Raw genomic sequence first — 13,361 nt, forward strand, 5'->3', positions numbered from 1 at the left:
AACTATATTTATTTTATTTCCCATGGGCTTCACCAGAGTACCCCCTAGTGGCTGGAACTGTATTAAGCACCTTACATTTAAATGGTACCTGATTCAAAAGTTGTGGACAGAAATGTGGGTATACTATAATACAAGTTAAAATAAAATAATGACAAGCACATCTTGTTCTTTTTGAATTCAGGTTTTATTAAGTAAGGGTAGCTTGGTGATCATAGCTACATGTAACAGTATTGAGATCCCCTCTGGGACCAGAACTGGAATGAGTATTACTAAACCAATATACCCTCAACTATACAGACACACAGCAATGTAGTGCTGCTGACCTGGGTTCAGGACCCACTAGGGGAGTCACCCTACATTCTAAGGGGCGGCACGTAGCCTCAAGGTTAGATCATTGGGCCAGTTACCGATAGGTTGCTGGCTCAAATTCCGGAGCTGACAAAGTGGGAAAATAAATAATGATGTCGCTGTGCCCTTGAGCAAGGCACTTGTGGGTGTCTCAGGGGGAGTTGGGATATTCAAAAAACATTTTTTTCCATTGCACAATTGCGTGTAAATTAAAATGCTCCATCATTCTTGCTAATGCAGGTTCGTAGTGTTGTAATACTGCTGTAATACTGTAGCTACTCTTTGACTGGAGTTGGGTCTTGATAGGAGAGACTGAGTAAGAAGTAGTAAAGCCCCTGCCACCCAGGAGCTCTCAACCCTCCTGTTCTAAGTCCTCTGTGAACTTCCTGACCTTGAACAAGACCTCCATGTTGACTGTGGGTTGCGTGGTATATAGTGAGGGCAGCATGTCGGACTGGAGGGCAGAGGAACACACACAGAAGATAAACAAAATCATGAGCATGGTTCAGCAATTACACAAATGTGAGTGTCAGTTTGCAATGCCTGGATGTGTATGTTGAAACAGCATGTTCCAGTATGTTTGTGAACAGTGAATGTGAGTATGTCTGTGCTGTGAATGTGTGTTTCTCACCATGCAGATGGGCTACAGCAGCTTGTCGCTAGGCACATCCATCCAGGTCAATTCTATGGCAGCCGGGTCACCTGGCGAGCACGGGGTCAGAAGGTCATCCACCATCAATTGACTGGTGGCACAGGATGGCCCTCGCACCTAGAGTACCATCACAAACAACAAAATATCTTAAAATCTCCTAAATTGTAGAGAAAGAGATTCACCTTTAGTGTGCTGTACAAGAGTGGACTTCAATAGAGTTACCATACAGTATTAGTAGAAACTTTTTTAATAAATCACAAATGACTGAAATTACAGTATAGACAGATAGTCCTCATATTATTATATTTCTACAATGTCAAAAGTGTGTATTATTTGCAACGAAACTGAACCCGTTTGCAAATAATTAACTCTGAGACGTCAATAGGGATCTGAGCATGGTACTTTCAAGTTAGGCCTACCTTTCCACCCCAGACCGAGTAGGCCTACTGACGCAGAAAAATGTAAGCTTTAACTGCTGGCTAATCTTCTTCCTTGGCTTAACCCAACGAGAGGTCAAAAGTGTTTTCCAAAAAGCTGTCTTTGTTTAAATGTATTTTATTGTTCAGAACGTGAATAGCTTAATCAATTGCAGAGTCACGTCTTTCCCGGGTATTCCTATTTTACAGCTTGTTTCTAGCATTAAGTATCGCGGACCAAAGCGCTGTTATAGATAACTGTATATAATCACATCCGTTTAATTTTCTTCAAAATCTTAAACTGTGTACTTTTTGCCCTTTTCTTTAAGAAAAGGTAGGCCTATGGCATACCCTCTCATACATAATTGTAACGCTCGTCTTCCTCCTCGTCTGAAGAGGAGCAAGGATCGGACCAAAACGCAGCGTGGTTTGAATACATGCTTTTAATAAATTTAAACGAAGACGAAAAACACTGGACAAAATACAAAACAAATAAACGACGTGAACAAACGAACGAAAACAGTACCGTGTGGCGAAACAAACACAGACACGGCAACAATCACCCACAAACCAAAAGTGAAACCCAAGCTGCCTAAGTATGATTCTCAATCAGGGACAACGATTGACAGCTGCCTCTGATTGAGAATCATACCAGGCCGAACGCAAAACCCCAACATAGAAAAACACACATAGACAGCCCACCCCAACTCACGCCCTGACCATACTAAATAAAGACAAAACAAGGGAAATAAGGTCAGGAACGTGACAATAATAGCTGTAAGTCTTAACAGATAAAGAGGTGGGCTATTTAAAGAGTGCATGGCGGGTGGAGGAATTGACTAACATATCTATGGATATAGCAGCCTATAGCCTCTTTTCATCTGTCAAACAGGTAGACCTACCTCTTATTTCTTAAATAGGAAGAAATAGGCTGCAACACATATCCCTAATTAAAATTAAGACGTTTAAAATGAATAATGTTTACTCAAATGTGCATACTTTCAGCACCATGAGCTGTCCATTTCCGATTGATTGTGCCGTGGCTGCTGCTTCAAGTTTCAGCACCACAATGTAAGTTACTCGAATCTGACTTCTTGTGAGGTCAATAACTCTGATAAACCTTTTTTGATATACTCAGAGGACCGTTATTAGCATGTTTTAACCACTCCTTCATTATTACTGAAACAGGATTCAAAGTGGTAAATATAAAGATCCAGTCCATAAAAAAATTGGAGGCCCCTTACACTTCAGTGTTGTGATGCAAAAATGCTAGCAAAATGTATAGCGCATAGAATTAAAAGGTATTGTCGGACATTATTAATTATAATCAGACATGTTTTTTACATGGACAATATATTTGAGATCATTGAGGCCCATGTTGACAAGATGTTGGGGAATCACTGGAGGGGAATATTGACCAACTGAGCATCTCAGTGTACATCTCAATAAACACAATAGGTGTTTTGTTACATTTCAGTCTTCTGTGAAATATTTAAAGTGTCATATTGGGGTGCAAACTCAACAATGAATACATTTAAACTATATCTGACATGTTACTGTTGTCTTCTTATTTAAGCCACTGACCATGTGTGTGAGGTGTAAACAGGATGTACATAAATGGGAATAAACACATGACATAGAAAATAAAAATATTGACATTTAGGAATTCAAAATGCATCTAAATATATTTTGTTCTGTCTATGGAATACATTAAAAAAACATGTACATTTTTTTATATGTGTATAAAATATACTTGTCTGTACAGTAAGTAAATGCAGGAAATCCAAAATGCACAAAAATATGTTTTTGTAATGTCTAAAATAAAATATATGTGTATAATATATACTTGTCAGTAAGTAAAACAATGCAGAAGCAATAAGCATTGTAAACGATGATAGAACACATCAAATTAATGTGAACATGAGGACACAAAGGAGAGATTTAATTAAAAGATCATCTTTTAATAGATTTTTAATGCTGAAGTTTTTTAATGCTGAAAAAATCTATGTATGGCAAATCCACTCTGGGCAAATGGCCTGTTGGTCAAAAATAAAAAATAGTTAACATTCTTGCTACTTCAGCCATTTGCTATGTTAAAGTAAAATCTCAGTTAATGATGAATGAATAAAATTTGGAAGGATTTTTCAGAGTCATACCTCAGTAGGGTAGAGTGTCAGGTGGCACAACCATTGGTGCCATGAGGTCAAAGTGTGAAGGAGGGAGCAAGCCAGAGAGCTGTCTAGGAAGCAGTCCAGGCCCATGGCTTGGAGGCTTTGAGTTGGTCCTATCATTGTAATTCATTGTAGGGTATCTGCTGCCCCATAGACCTGCTGGTAGTTTTGGAAGGTGTTAGCAGGAGATCACCAGGGACATCTATGATTGGCTGACACAGTCTTGGTTAAACCACATGTATTCTAAAGCAATATTCACCTGCTTTCATAGAGTAAGGATTCACTCCTTTGGGGACACTGCCAGTGTTCCCCTGATATCCATATGTCCCCATCGGTGGAGGTGGTGGTACACACTTGTTCTGTAAAACACATCAACACATTTTCCAAATTGTTAGTAATATTATCACAGTTGAAATACAATGGTTGTTCACTGTTTTTAATTGAATTGAATTTAAGTACCTCAGCCTTGGGCTCAGTTTTGTTAACCCATCTGTGCAGAGTTGGATCCCAGACAATCTGAGGAAGAAGATATTAGCAATGTGAAGCAAGCCACAAAAAAAATAAAACAAAATCCACTCAATTGTCTCTACATAGAATATAGTGTTAAGAACCAGTTCATTACAGATCTGTCTTTGTCCTCAGGTAGATGAACCTCCTTCTTATTAGCTCTTCCACTCCCAAAGACCCAGCTGAGCCAGCCTCCACTGTTATTGTGAACAGCAGGGGTCTCGGGCTCAGCCACCGGCCGGCTGCCAGTCTGGAACTGAGGGTTGGCATCGGAGTGTTCCGGCTTGGTGATGGACATCATAGCAGGATGCTCAACATATCGAAGTCGGACATCTGTAATAAGTGGGAGAAGTCAGGCCACTCTGCTCATGTCACCATACAGAACAATTACTGGCTGACAGGTAGGAACGTCTCGCTCTGATACTCTGTTACAACCCAATCTTAACCTACACGCAGTCACAGGGATTACTGGGAGGTTACTCCAGGACTCTGCAATCGCATTGTTTTGGTTGCAAAATCAACAATTCCCTGCATATTATGTGAGGGCTTACAAATTTGACCAATCACCAAACTATTTCTGCATAAAATAGTCACATCATCACAATATTATCGCATAGAACTGACCCATTACCACAGTACAAAAAGAGGGCTCGCAATTTCAACCAATCACCGCACATTTACTGCATAATATGGTTCAATCAAGCCACATGTCAACACAGTTTTTTCCCTTGTCAGCGCATTTTTGCAACAAATTGGACAAAACAATTGCATATTGCTATGCAAAATGTCATAATTGTCGCTGCAAAATCTAGCATATTTAATATTTTAAAAATCCATGCGAAATCCTGGAGAGATTCAAGGAAGTATGAAAATGTATACACTCACTACTGTAAGTAGCTCTGGATAAGAGCGTCTGCTAAATGACTAAAATGTAAAAGTAAAATGTAGCTAAACCTGTGTTATGTAGAAAATGCATGAAAGTATTACAGATATACACTCACATGAGCCATACATTTAACCTATCACAACTTATTATCAAGCTATCACAATGGTAATTTCTTTACTAATTAGGTAAGGTTAAGTGACCTCTTCTCTTGGAATAGAAATCCACAGGTGGAGGACACGCTCCACCATCCCATTTCCACAGTGGTGCCACCATGGGGATGATGGGAGGTGGTTGTGGATGATTGTTTTCATTCGTCACAGGGACACTGGCTGTGAGGAGGATCTCCTCCCTCTCTGCAGGGACACTAGCCTTTGGGACGATCCACTCCCTGTGCGCAGGGACGCTGGCCTTTGGGAAGATTCCCTTCCTCTGCGCAGTGACACTGGCTATCAGGAATCTCAACTTCCTTTGTGCAGGGGTGAGTTGTGATGCTCTGAGGAGCTTATTATTCTGATAGTAGCTGATGGAAGAAGCTGCTGGAAGAATCCCCTCCCTCTGTGCAGGGATGAGGCCTGATGCTCGGAGGAGCCCCTTCCTATGTGCAGGGATAAGGCCTGATGCTCTGAGGATCTCCTCCCTCTGCGCAGTGATGCTAGCTGCTCGGAGAACCCCCTCCCTCTGTGCAGGGACAATGGCTGACTGGTGAATCTCCTCCCTCGGTGCAGGGACACTTGATGTTTGGAGAATCCCCTCCCTCTGTGCAGGGACACTGGCTGTTTGGAGGATCCCCTTCCTCTGTGCAGGGATGAGGCCTGATGATCGGAGGATCTCCTCCCTCTGTGCAGTGATGCTAGCTGCTGAGAGAATCCCCTCCCTCTGTGCAGGGACACTGGCTGTTTGGAGGATCCAATCCCTCTGTGCAGTGATGAGGCCTGACGAAATGAGGATCTCCTCCCTCTGTGCATTGAAGCTGGCTGCTGAGAGAATCCCCTCCCTCTGTGCAGGGACACTGGCTGTTTGGAGGTTCCCCTCACTCTGTGCAGGGACACTGGCTGTTTGGAGGATCCCCTCACTCTGTGCAGGGACACTGGCTGTTTGGAGGATCTCCTCACTCTGTGCAGGGACACTGGCTGTTTGGAGGATCCCCTCACTATGTGCAGGGACACTGGCTGTTTGGAGGATCCCCTCACTATGTGCAGGGACAGTGGCTGTTTGGAGGATCCCCTCCCTCTGTGCAGGGACACTGGCTGTTTGGAGGATCCAATCCCTCTGTGCAGTGATGAGGCCTGACGAAATCAGGATCTCCTCCCTCTGTGCATTGAAGCTGGCTGCTGAGAGAATCCCCTCCCTCTGTGCAGGGACACTGGCTGTTTGGAGGTTCCCCTCACTCTGTGCAGGGACACTGGCTGTTTGGAGGATCCCCTCACTCTGTGCAGGGACACTGGCTGTTTGGAGGATCTCCTCACTCTGTGCAGGGACACTGGCTGTTTGGAGGATCCCCTCACTATGTGCAGGGACACTGGCTGTTTGGAGGATCCCCTCACTATGTGCAGGGACAGTGGCTGTTTGGAGGATCCCCTCCCTCTGTGCAGGGACACTGGCTGTTTGGAGGATCCAATCCCTCTGTGCAGTGATGAGGCCTGACGAAATCAGGATCTCCTCCCTCTGTGCATTGAAGCTGGCTGCTGAGAGAATCCCCTCCCTCTGTGCAGGGACACTGGCTGTTTGAAGGATACCCTCACTATGTGACGGGATGAGGCCTGATGCTCGGACGATCTCCTCCCTCTGCACAGCAACTTCGGCTGCTATGATGATCTGCAGGTATAATATAGAGCATATAGTCATTCCCTAAAAAATCAACCACTTGGAATCTATAACGTCATTGGGTCGGCAGCGTAGCCTAGTGGTTAGAGCGTTGGACTAATAACCGAAAGGTTGCAAAATCAAATCCCTGAGCTGACAAGATACAAATCTTTCGTTCTGCCCCTTAACAAGGCAGTTCCTAGACCTTCATTGAAAAAAAATATTTGTTCTTTACTGACTTGCCTAAGTAAATAAAGGTAAAAAAAATTACACATACACTGAGTGTGTTAAACATTAAGAACACCTTCTCTTTCTGTGACATAGACTAATCAGGTAAAAGCTATAATCCCTTATTGATATCAATTGTTAAATCTTCTTCTCAGTGTAGATGAATGGGAGGAGACAGGTTAAAGAATGATTTTTAGACAATTGAGACATGAATTGTGTATGAGTGTCATTCAGAGGGTGAATAAGCAAGACAAAAGATTTAAGTCCCTTTTAACAGAGTATGGTAGTAGGTGCCCGGTGCACCGGTTTGTGTCAAGAACTGCAATGCTGTTGTGTTTTTCACGATCAACAGTTTTCCCTGAGTATCAAGAATGGTCCACCACCAAGGGGGGGCAACTCAATAGGAAGGTGTTCTTAATGTTTTGTTCACTCAGTGTACATCAATCCATAGCATATACTTTCATTTGTATGTGTGCTGATACTGTAAATACACAAATTATATTAATGTTATCTACAATATATTATAATACCGTAAGCCTCCCTGCTGCAGGGGCATTTCCTCCTACAATTTTGAGTTGATTTTCTTCACTTTAGCAATATTTTGTATCTTTGTTAATTTTCACATTTATTGTGTTTGGAATGACACTGTTACTACAGCATTTGATGTAAGTATGTAGGACAATTACCCATAATGCTCACTGACTGAACATTCAAAATTACCATGGCAATTATTGACGCATTCACATGCCATCGGAAACTTGGAACCTCAGAGTTAAATGAATGTAAGTTATTAGCGTAGATCTTCCTACTGGTTGATTCTGATACTTCACAAGTGGGAAACTTGAAATCATCATTCCATAACGAGTTAGCGAGTCAGAAATGTCAGAATTTCCTAGTTCCGACTTGAAGGGCCTTCTATGATGTAGGGCAGGTCAGTAACCAAATTATTTAACTGTGCCCAGTCGCACACAGACTTTTATGGTCACACAAGTTGCCACCGGTGGATTCAAAATGAGTAGCCTAACAATTATTTACATGGTACCAGGTACATTTGCAACCAAATTATTTTTCTGTGATAAATCAATAATAGTTGCACACATAGGGTAACAGTGAGCAATGAGCAAGATAACCATAGACGGGAAGTTGACAATAGCTTATTATTAGTGTAAAGAAATTGTATTTCTATGGTTGCAGTCCTCAAAGATTGAATTGCATTGAATTGAATTAATCAGATCCAATGATTTACCGCCAGTAGGGTGGGGTACCGCTAGTCATCATTATTATAATCACCATCTCAATCCATATCACCATACCATCATAGACCTATTCTTCTGTATCTGAGACTCATCTGACACTACCTTAGATATGGCAGTCTGCAACTCAATACACTGCCCCTGCATGGTGTTCAGCGTCCCCTGCATGTGGTTAATCGACTGCTTAACATCGTTCAGCAGGATCTGAATCTCAAGCCTGCAAGAAATCAGGTGGTTCAACATACTGAGATAATGAGAGGCTTCAGACCATGCCCATTGGACCATCTTTAGGATTCTTTCTCACTTAACACCAATCTTATTAGGAATGTAACTTTGTGCATATGATATTACTATAGTGTTATTTAGAAGAAAAAAAGTGTACTTTGTCAGGCGCCAAAAGGATGACGGGTTGTCTCCCTGCTCCAGTGAGCTCTGCTGGCAGGTCTTGCTCACTGTTGGAGGAACGGGAGCCAAATTAGAGGAAAAATATCTATGGTTGTTCAGCAATGAAACATTCATGGCATAATGAGCACTGTGAAAAGAACATTCATGGCACTGTGAAAAGAATAACAACAGCTGGGGTTTACTTTCTCAAATTTAGATAATGTAATACAGTCTTTAAACCCATCAGAAATGTAGTGCTTACCTCCATGAAAATATTGTCCCCTGTTATTTTGGGCAGCACTGTCCCAATGTTGACAACTAGTTCCAACTTGTGATGAGAAGGTCTTGATGAAACGATCAAGTCAACATTTTGTTAGACATTTCAGAGATAGCATTAACAATTGTACATGAGACAGTGCTTCCAGATATTGAGGTATCTTCCTTCTGAGGTATGTAAAAAAATGTGGCGTGTGAGTACTCACATGAAAGGTATCCATGATTCTTGATTAAGCCAATCATGTATGTGATTACCATCCTATGGATCAGGAGCTGGAATTATTGCTACACAGCTTTCAGGCGACTTTATGTCTTGGGCCTGGATGAATAATTGAAATACAAGTAATATTGTGAATTTGTGATGCATAATTGCCAATTTAATTTGGAATAATCCATCAGTTATTTGTTTTGACAGTCAAAACAACTAACTCTTAAGATTAATCACTTGACTTGAGTAACTTCACTTGAGTAACTTGAGTTGACGGAAATAGCAACTTTATATTCTGACCTGATTTGTGCAATGCCTAATGTATAATCTATGCATGTTATTGGCTCATCATAGTATATAGCAGAGGGTGTCATAGTCCAAAAACAGCATTGGCCATTGGACTGCTCAGTCAAAACAACTAACTTTTACGATTAATCACTTGACTGGAGTAACTTGAGTTCGGAACTAAAAGATTAAAAGTAGGCTATAGTTTGACTCATATCCTTACCTTGGACAAGCGTATCTAAAAAGCCTATCCAGTCGTGGGTGAAGATACCTTTAGGCAGATAAAAGCGCGGTACGGTTTGAGACACGCTCGGTATTGTGAATCTGTCACACTGATATAAAAGCACATTTTCATTTATAATTTACGCTGTAGAATGACCTGCAAGCCAAACAGAATCGAGTTTTAAACAATACCATGGTTTCCATGGAACGTCACAAACATATTCGGCCACTTGCGTCACAGATTACAGTCACTGAACATGGGTTTAATAGCTATATTGGCTATATGTACAGTATATGCACATCGTATTGAATTGAGATTACATTTACTGCACCACTGAAACTATTTAGCCTAATCCTATGAGGATCATATGTCAAATGTCAGAATCATGGCACATGAAAACATAATGAAATTGACTGCAGATTATAAAATTCACTGTGACACAATAAACCCATTTTGCATCAATGTTTTTTCCATGTAATTTCGATGAAATTACGTTGAACTAACATGGAATAAAAATGTAATTGATATATGTGCCCATTGGGAAGAGATCAATTCGAAATGATTGAATACATACAGTATTACAAAGAAAGAGGTAAAGAAATTGCTTCGAAAAACTTTAGAAAAAGTCTAATTTCCCTGGGCCGCCCATACGTAAAATGTATGTACGCATTACTGTAAATCGTTTTGGATGAAAGCGTCTGCTTTCAAATCTCTGACTCTCACACATAGTTACAATCTCGCGATGTTTAATTCTGGCGCTTTTACGTTTGCGGGATTTTGTTTAGTAAATGATGCGCAGGAGAGCTACATGAAATCAGCGACATTCCAAATCGAGCAAAAAGCTTCAAATTATAAGTCCATCGTTTACTTGAACACATCACAAATTGTAGTATATTTCCCTGTTTCAAGATGCGTTCTGTTTCGTTTCTCTGATCTCTGAAAAGTAATTTAGGTTTTCAATATTCTTTATTAAATAATATATGGAATAATAGTTTAATTTCCATTCCACTAGATGGCACTATCCCCTATGCTACTCCCTGTCAGGGGTCTGAGGATTCTGAAACAAAATAGTCTAGGCTCTTGAAACGCATCGGTGCGTTGGTAGATGTGCTGTACATTGTTATAAACACTTATTACACTGCTATAGACTTTTATTATCAATGTCATTCACTGTTATAAACACATATTACATTATAAATGATGACCCTGTGTAGAGAATGCCGATCCCACCACCAGGGTTGTGGGTTCGATTCCCGGTGCAACCCATACGTAAAATGTATGTGCAAATGACTGTAAATCGCTTTGGATGAAAGCATCTGCTAAATGGCATATGTTATGATTACATTATTTATACAACAGGCCTACAATGTGAAAGTCTATTGCTTTTTCAAATGAATATTTGTTGGAATTATGAATATTTCCAACTTCACATCAGTTGGAAAGGCAGCACATGTATCTGTTTATGTTACCCTTCCAATGAGCTTATCATATAAACTACAATGCGAAAAGTACAGTTTAATTCACTTTTAATCATGTCAGCACAGGTAACAGCCGTTTACAGACTTTCTTTAGTTTTTCATTCTTACTTTTCCCAATTCACTTAAACTATATTTCTTTATTTCCCATGGGCTTCACCAGAGTACCCCCTAGTGGCTGGAATACAACTGTACTAAGACCCCTTACAACACCCCCCTGCAAAAACGAAATGTTGTCCCAAACATTTCACCAGCCTCAAAACAAACAGAAGATGTAAGTACTGGTCATGAGAACAGAAAAAACTGGCCTAACAGCCATATAACTATCTAGACATGTCCAGTCTGCCTTTATGGGCAGACGCAACCCCCACTAAATATTATCACACTGTGATTAGTAAAGGTAAACAAGAAAATATATACACATCAGAACATCTCTAGTTGGTATCCTGATAAGAGCTTGGCAGCCCTAAAGTGTTATAGGTTCGAATGTCTCTGGGCCTCCTCTGCCGGGCTGAACGGCGGGGAAAGATCATGGGTGACCCCAATGAATCAGTGTCCACTTCATCATGAGATGATTGAGTCTCTGAGCCCTCAGCTGTTTCCATATTTACCCCTGTCCTTCCGGGCTCTCTCTGAGGACTGGCTGGCACTCCTTCACAGTGAAGTTTGTATCAGTCTGACCCCGTTCCTCACTATTATCTGATACTAGTTGTGTGCTACTCTGTCTGCTCTCTTTATCCCTACGTGGCCTATTGATGAATACTGGATAAGAATCCTCATCTGAGATCTCAGACTCAGCGCTCTCCCCATTTTGCTGATTTTGCTGGGGTGGATCCCTTCTCCACAGACCTCTACTGGGAGTTTCAATAGGTTCCTCAAATGGTAGGGAATTATATGACATGAGCATATTGCGGTGCAGAACCCGGGCCCTGCCTGTACCGCTCTCGGGTTTGACCTCATAGACAGGGCTGTCATCACCTTTCCTGGTTACCACCACATGTATTTGGTCCTCCCAGTGTGATCTTAGCTTTCCTGGCCCCCCACGTTCTGACATGTTCCTCACCAGTTCACGATCCCCTGAGACCAGAACCGAACTCATTTTCTTCCGATCGTAGTAGGCTTTTCCCTTTGCTGTTGATTTCTCCATGTTTCTACTGGCGATGTCATAGGCTTCAGCCATCTGTTGCTGCCACTTCTTAGCATAATCCTGGTATGATTTCTCCTGTTCCTTTATCTGTAACCCAAAGACAAGGTCAACAGGTAGCAGTGGAGCCCTTCCAAATAGCAGGAAATACAGTGAGAACCCAGTAGCATCACTGCTGGTACAATTATATGCATGAATGACCTTGTTCAGATAATCACCCCAGTTGGCCTTTTTCCTCTTCATCTAGTGTGCGCAACATTGACAACAGTGTACGGTTAAATCTCTCCACCGGATTCCCCTGTGGATGATATGGGGAGGTTCTGGAATTGGCTATTCCCGTACAGTTCTGCAAGGCTCTGAATAACTGATTTTCAAACTCTGTTTAGCCACGAGGTGGCTAAAAACAGACCTTCATCCTATGCTAGCTTGCTACCGATGGCCCGGCTAGCTGTCTGAATCGCCGTGACCCCAACCAACCTCTACTCACTGGACCCTTATGATCACTCGACTAAGCATGCCTCTCCTTAATGTCAATATGCCTTGTCCATTGCTGTTCTAGTTAGTGTTTATTGGCTTATTTCACTGTAGAGCCTCCAGCCCCACTCACTATACCTTATCCAACCTTTCAGTTCCACCACCCACACATGCGATGACATCACCTGGTTTCAATGATGTTTCTAGAGACAATATCTCTCTCATCATCACTCAATACCTAGGTTTACCTCCACTGTATTCACATCCTACCATACCTTTGTCTTTACATTATACCTTGAATCTATTTTATCGCCCCCAGAAACCTCCTTTTACTCTGTTCCAGACGTTCTAGACGACCAATTCTCATAGCTTTTAGCCGTACCCTTATCCTACTCCTCCTCTGTTCCTCTGGTGATGTAGAGGTGAATCCGGGCCCTGCAGTGCCTAGCTCCACTCCTATTCCCCAGGCGCTCTATTTTGATGACTTCTGTAACCGTAATAGCCTTGGTTTCATGCATGTTAACATTAGAAGCCTCCTCCCTAAGTTTGTTATATTCACTGCTTTAGCACACTCTGCCAACCCGGATGTTCTAGCCGTGTCTGAATCCTGGCTTAGGAAGACCACCAA

At 41.7% G+C, this 13,361-nt stretch overlaps 1 protein-coding gene across 3 annotated transcripts; it reads right to left on the bottom strand.

The window, feature by feature from the left end:
* Positions 1–251: 251 nt before the first annotated feature.
* On the bottom strand, positions 252–5,202 carry LOC120023548 (protein transport protein Sec16A-like). Of its 3 annotated transcripts, XR_005472706.1 has the most exons (6): positions 5,181–5,202; positions 4,047–4,103; positions 3,847–3,946; positions 3,573–3,746; positions 980–1,117; positions 252–802 (listed from the first exon to the last, which is right to left on the bottom strand). XR_005472706.1 is itself a non-coding variant. In XM_038967582.1 (5 exons), the coding sequence occupies exons 1-4, from the start codon at positions 4,393–4,395 to the stop codon at positions 3,574–3,576; spliced, it is 516 nt and encodes a 171-aa protein (XP_038823510.1). In that variant the 5' UTR covers positions 4,396–4,427; the 3' UTR covers positions 3,387–3,452; position 3,573. The 3 variants fall into 3 exon arrangements, 1 of the variants encoding a protein (XP_038823510.1); XR_005472705.1 differs by lacking the exons at positions 252–802; positions 980–1,117 and adding an exon at positions 3,387–3,452; XM_038967582.1 differs by lacking the exons at positions 252–802; positions 980–1,117; positions 5,181–5,202 and adding exons at positions 3,387–3,452; positions 4,210–4,427.
* Between the last annotated feature and the right edge of the window lie 8,159 nt (positions 5,203–13,361).

This window comes from Salvelinus namaycush, chromosome 28, assembly GCF_016432855.1.
Source record: "Salvelinus namaycush isolate Seneca chromosome 28, SaNama_1.0, whole genome shotgun sequence".
NCBI lineage: Eukaryota > Metazoa > Chordata > Actinopteri > Salmoniformes > Salmonidae > Salvelinus > Salvelinus namaycush.

What these genes read in the sequence shown, in the direction of transcription:
- LOC120023548 (XM_038967582.1), bottom strand. Translation starts at nt 4,395, where the DNA reads ATGATGTCCATCACCAAGCCGGAACACTCCGATGCCAACCCTCAGTTC. An exon ending in CTGAGGACAAAGACAGATCT is followed by an intron (nt 4,104 to 4,209) that starts GTAATGAACTGG and finishes CTTCTTCCTCAG; the next exon opens with ATTGTCTGGGATCCAACTCT. An exon ending in TCCTTACTCTATGAAAGCAG is followed by an intron (nt 3,747 to 3,846) that starts GTGAATATTGCT and finishes CAAAACTACCAG; the next exon opens with CAGGTCTATGGGGCAGCAGA.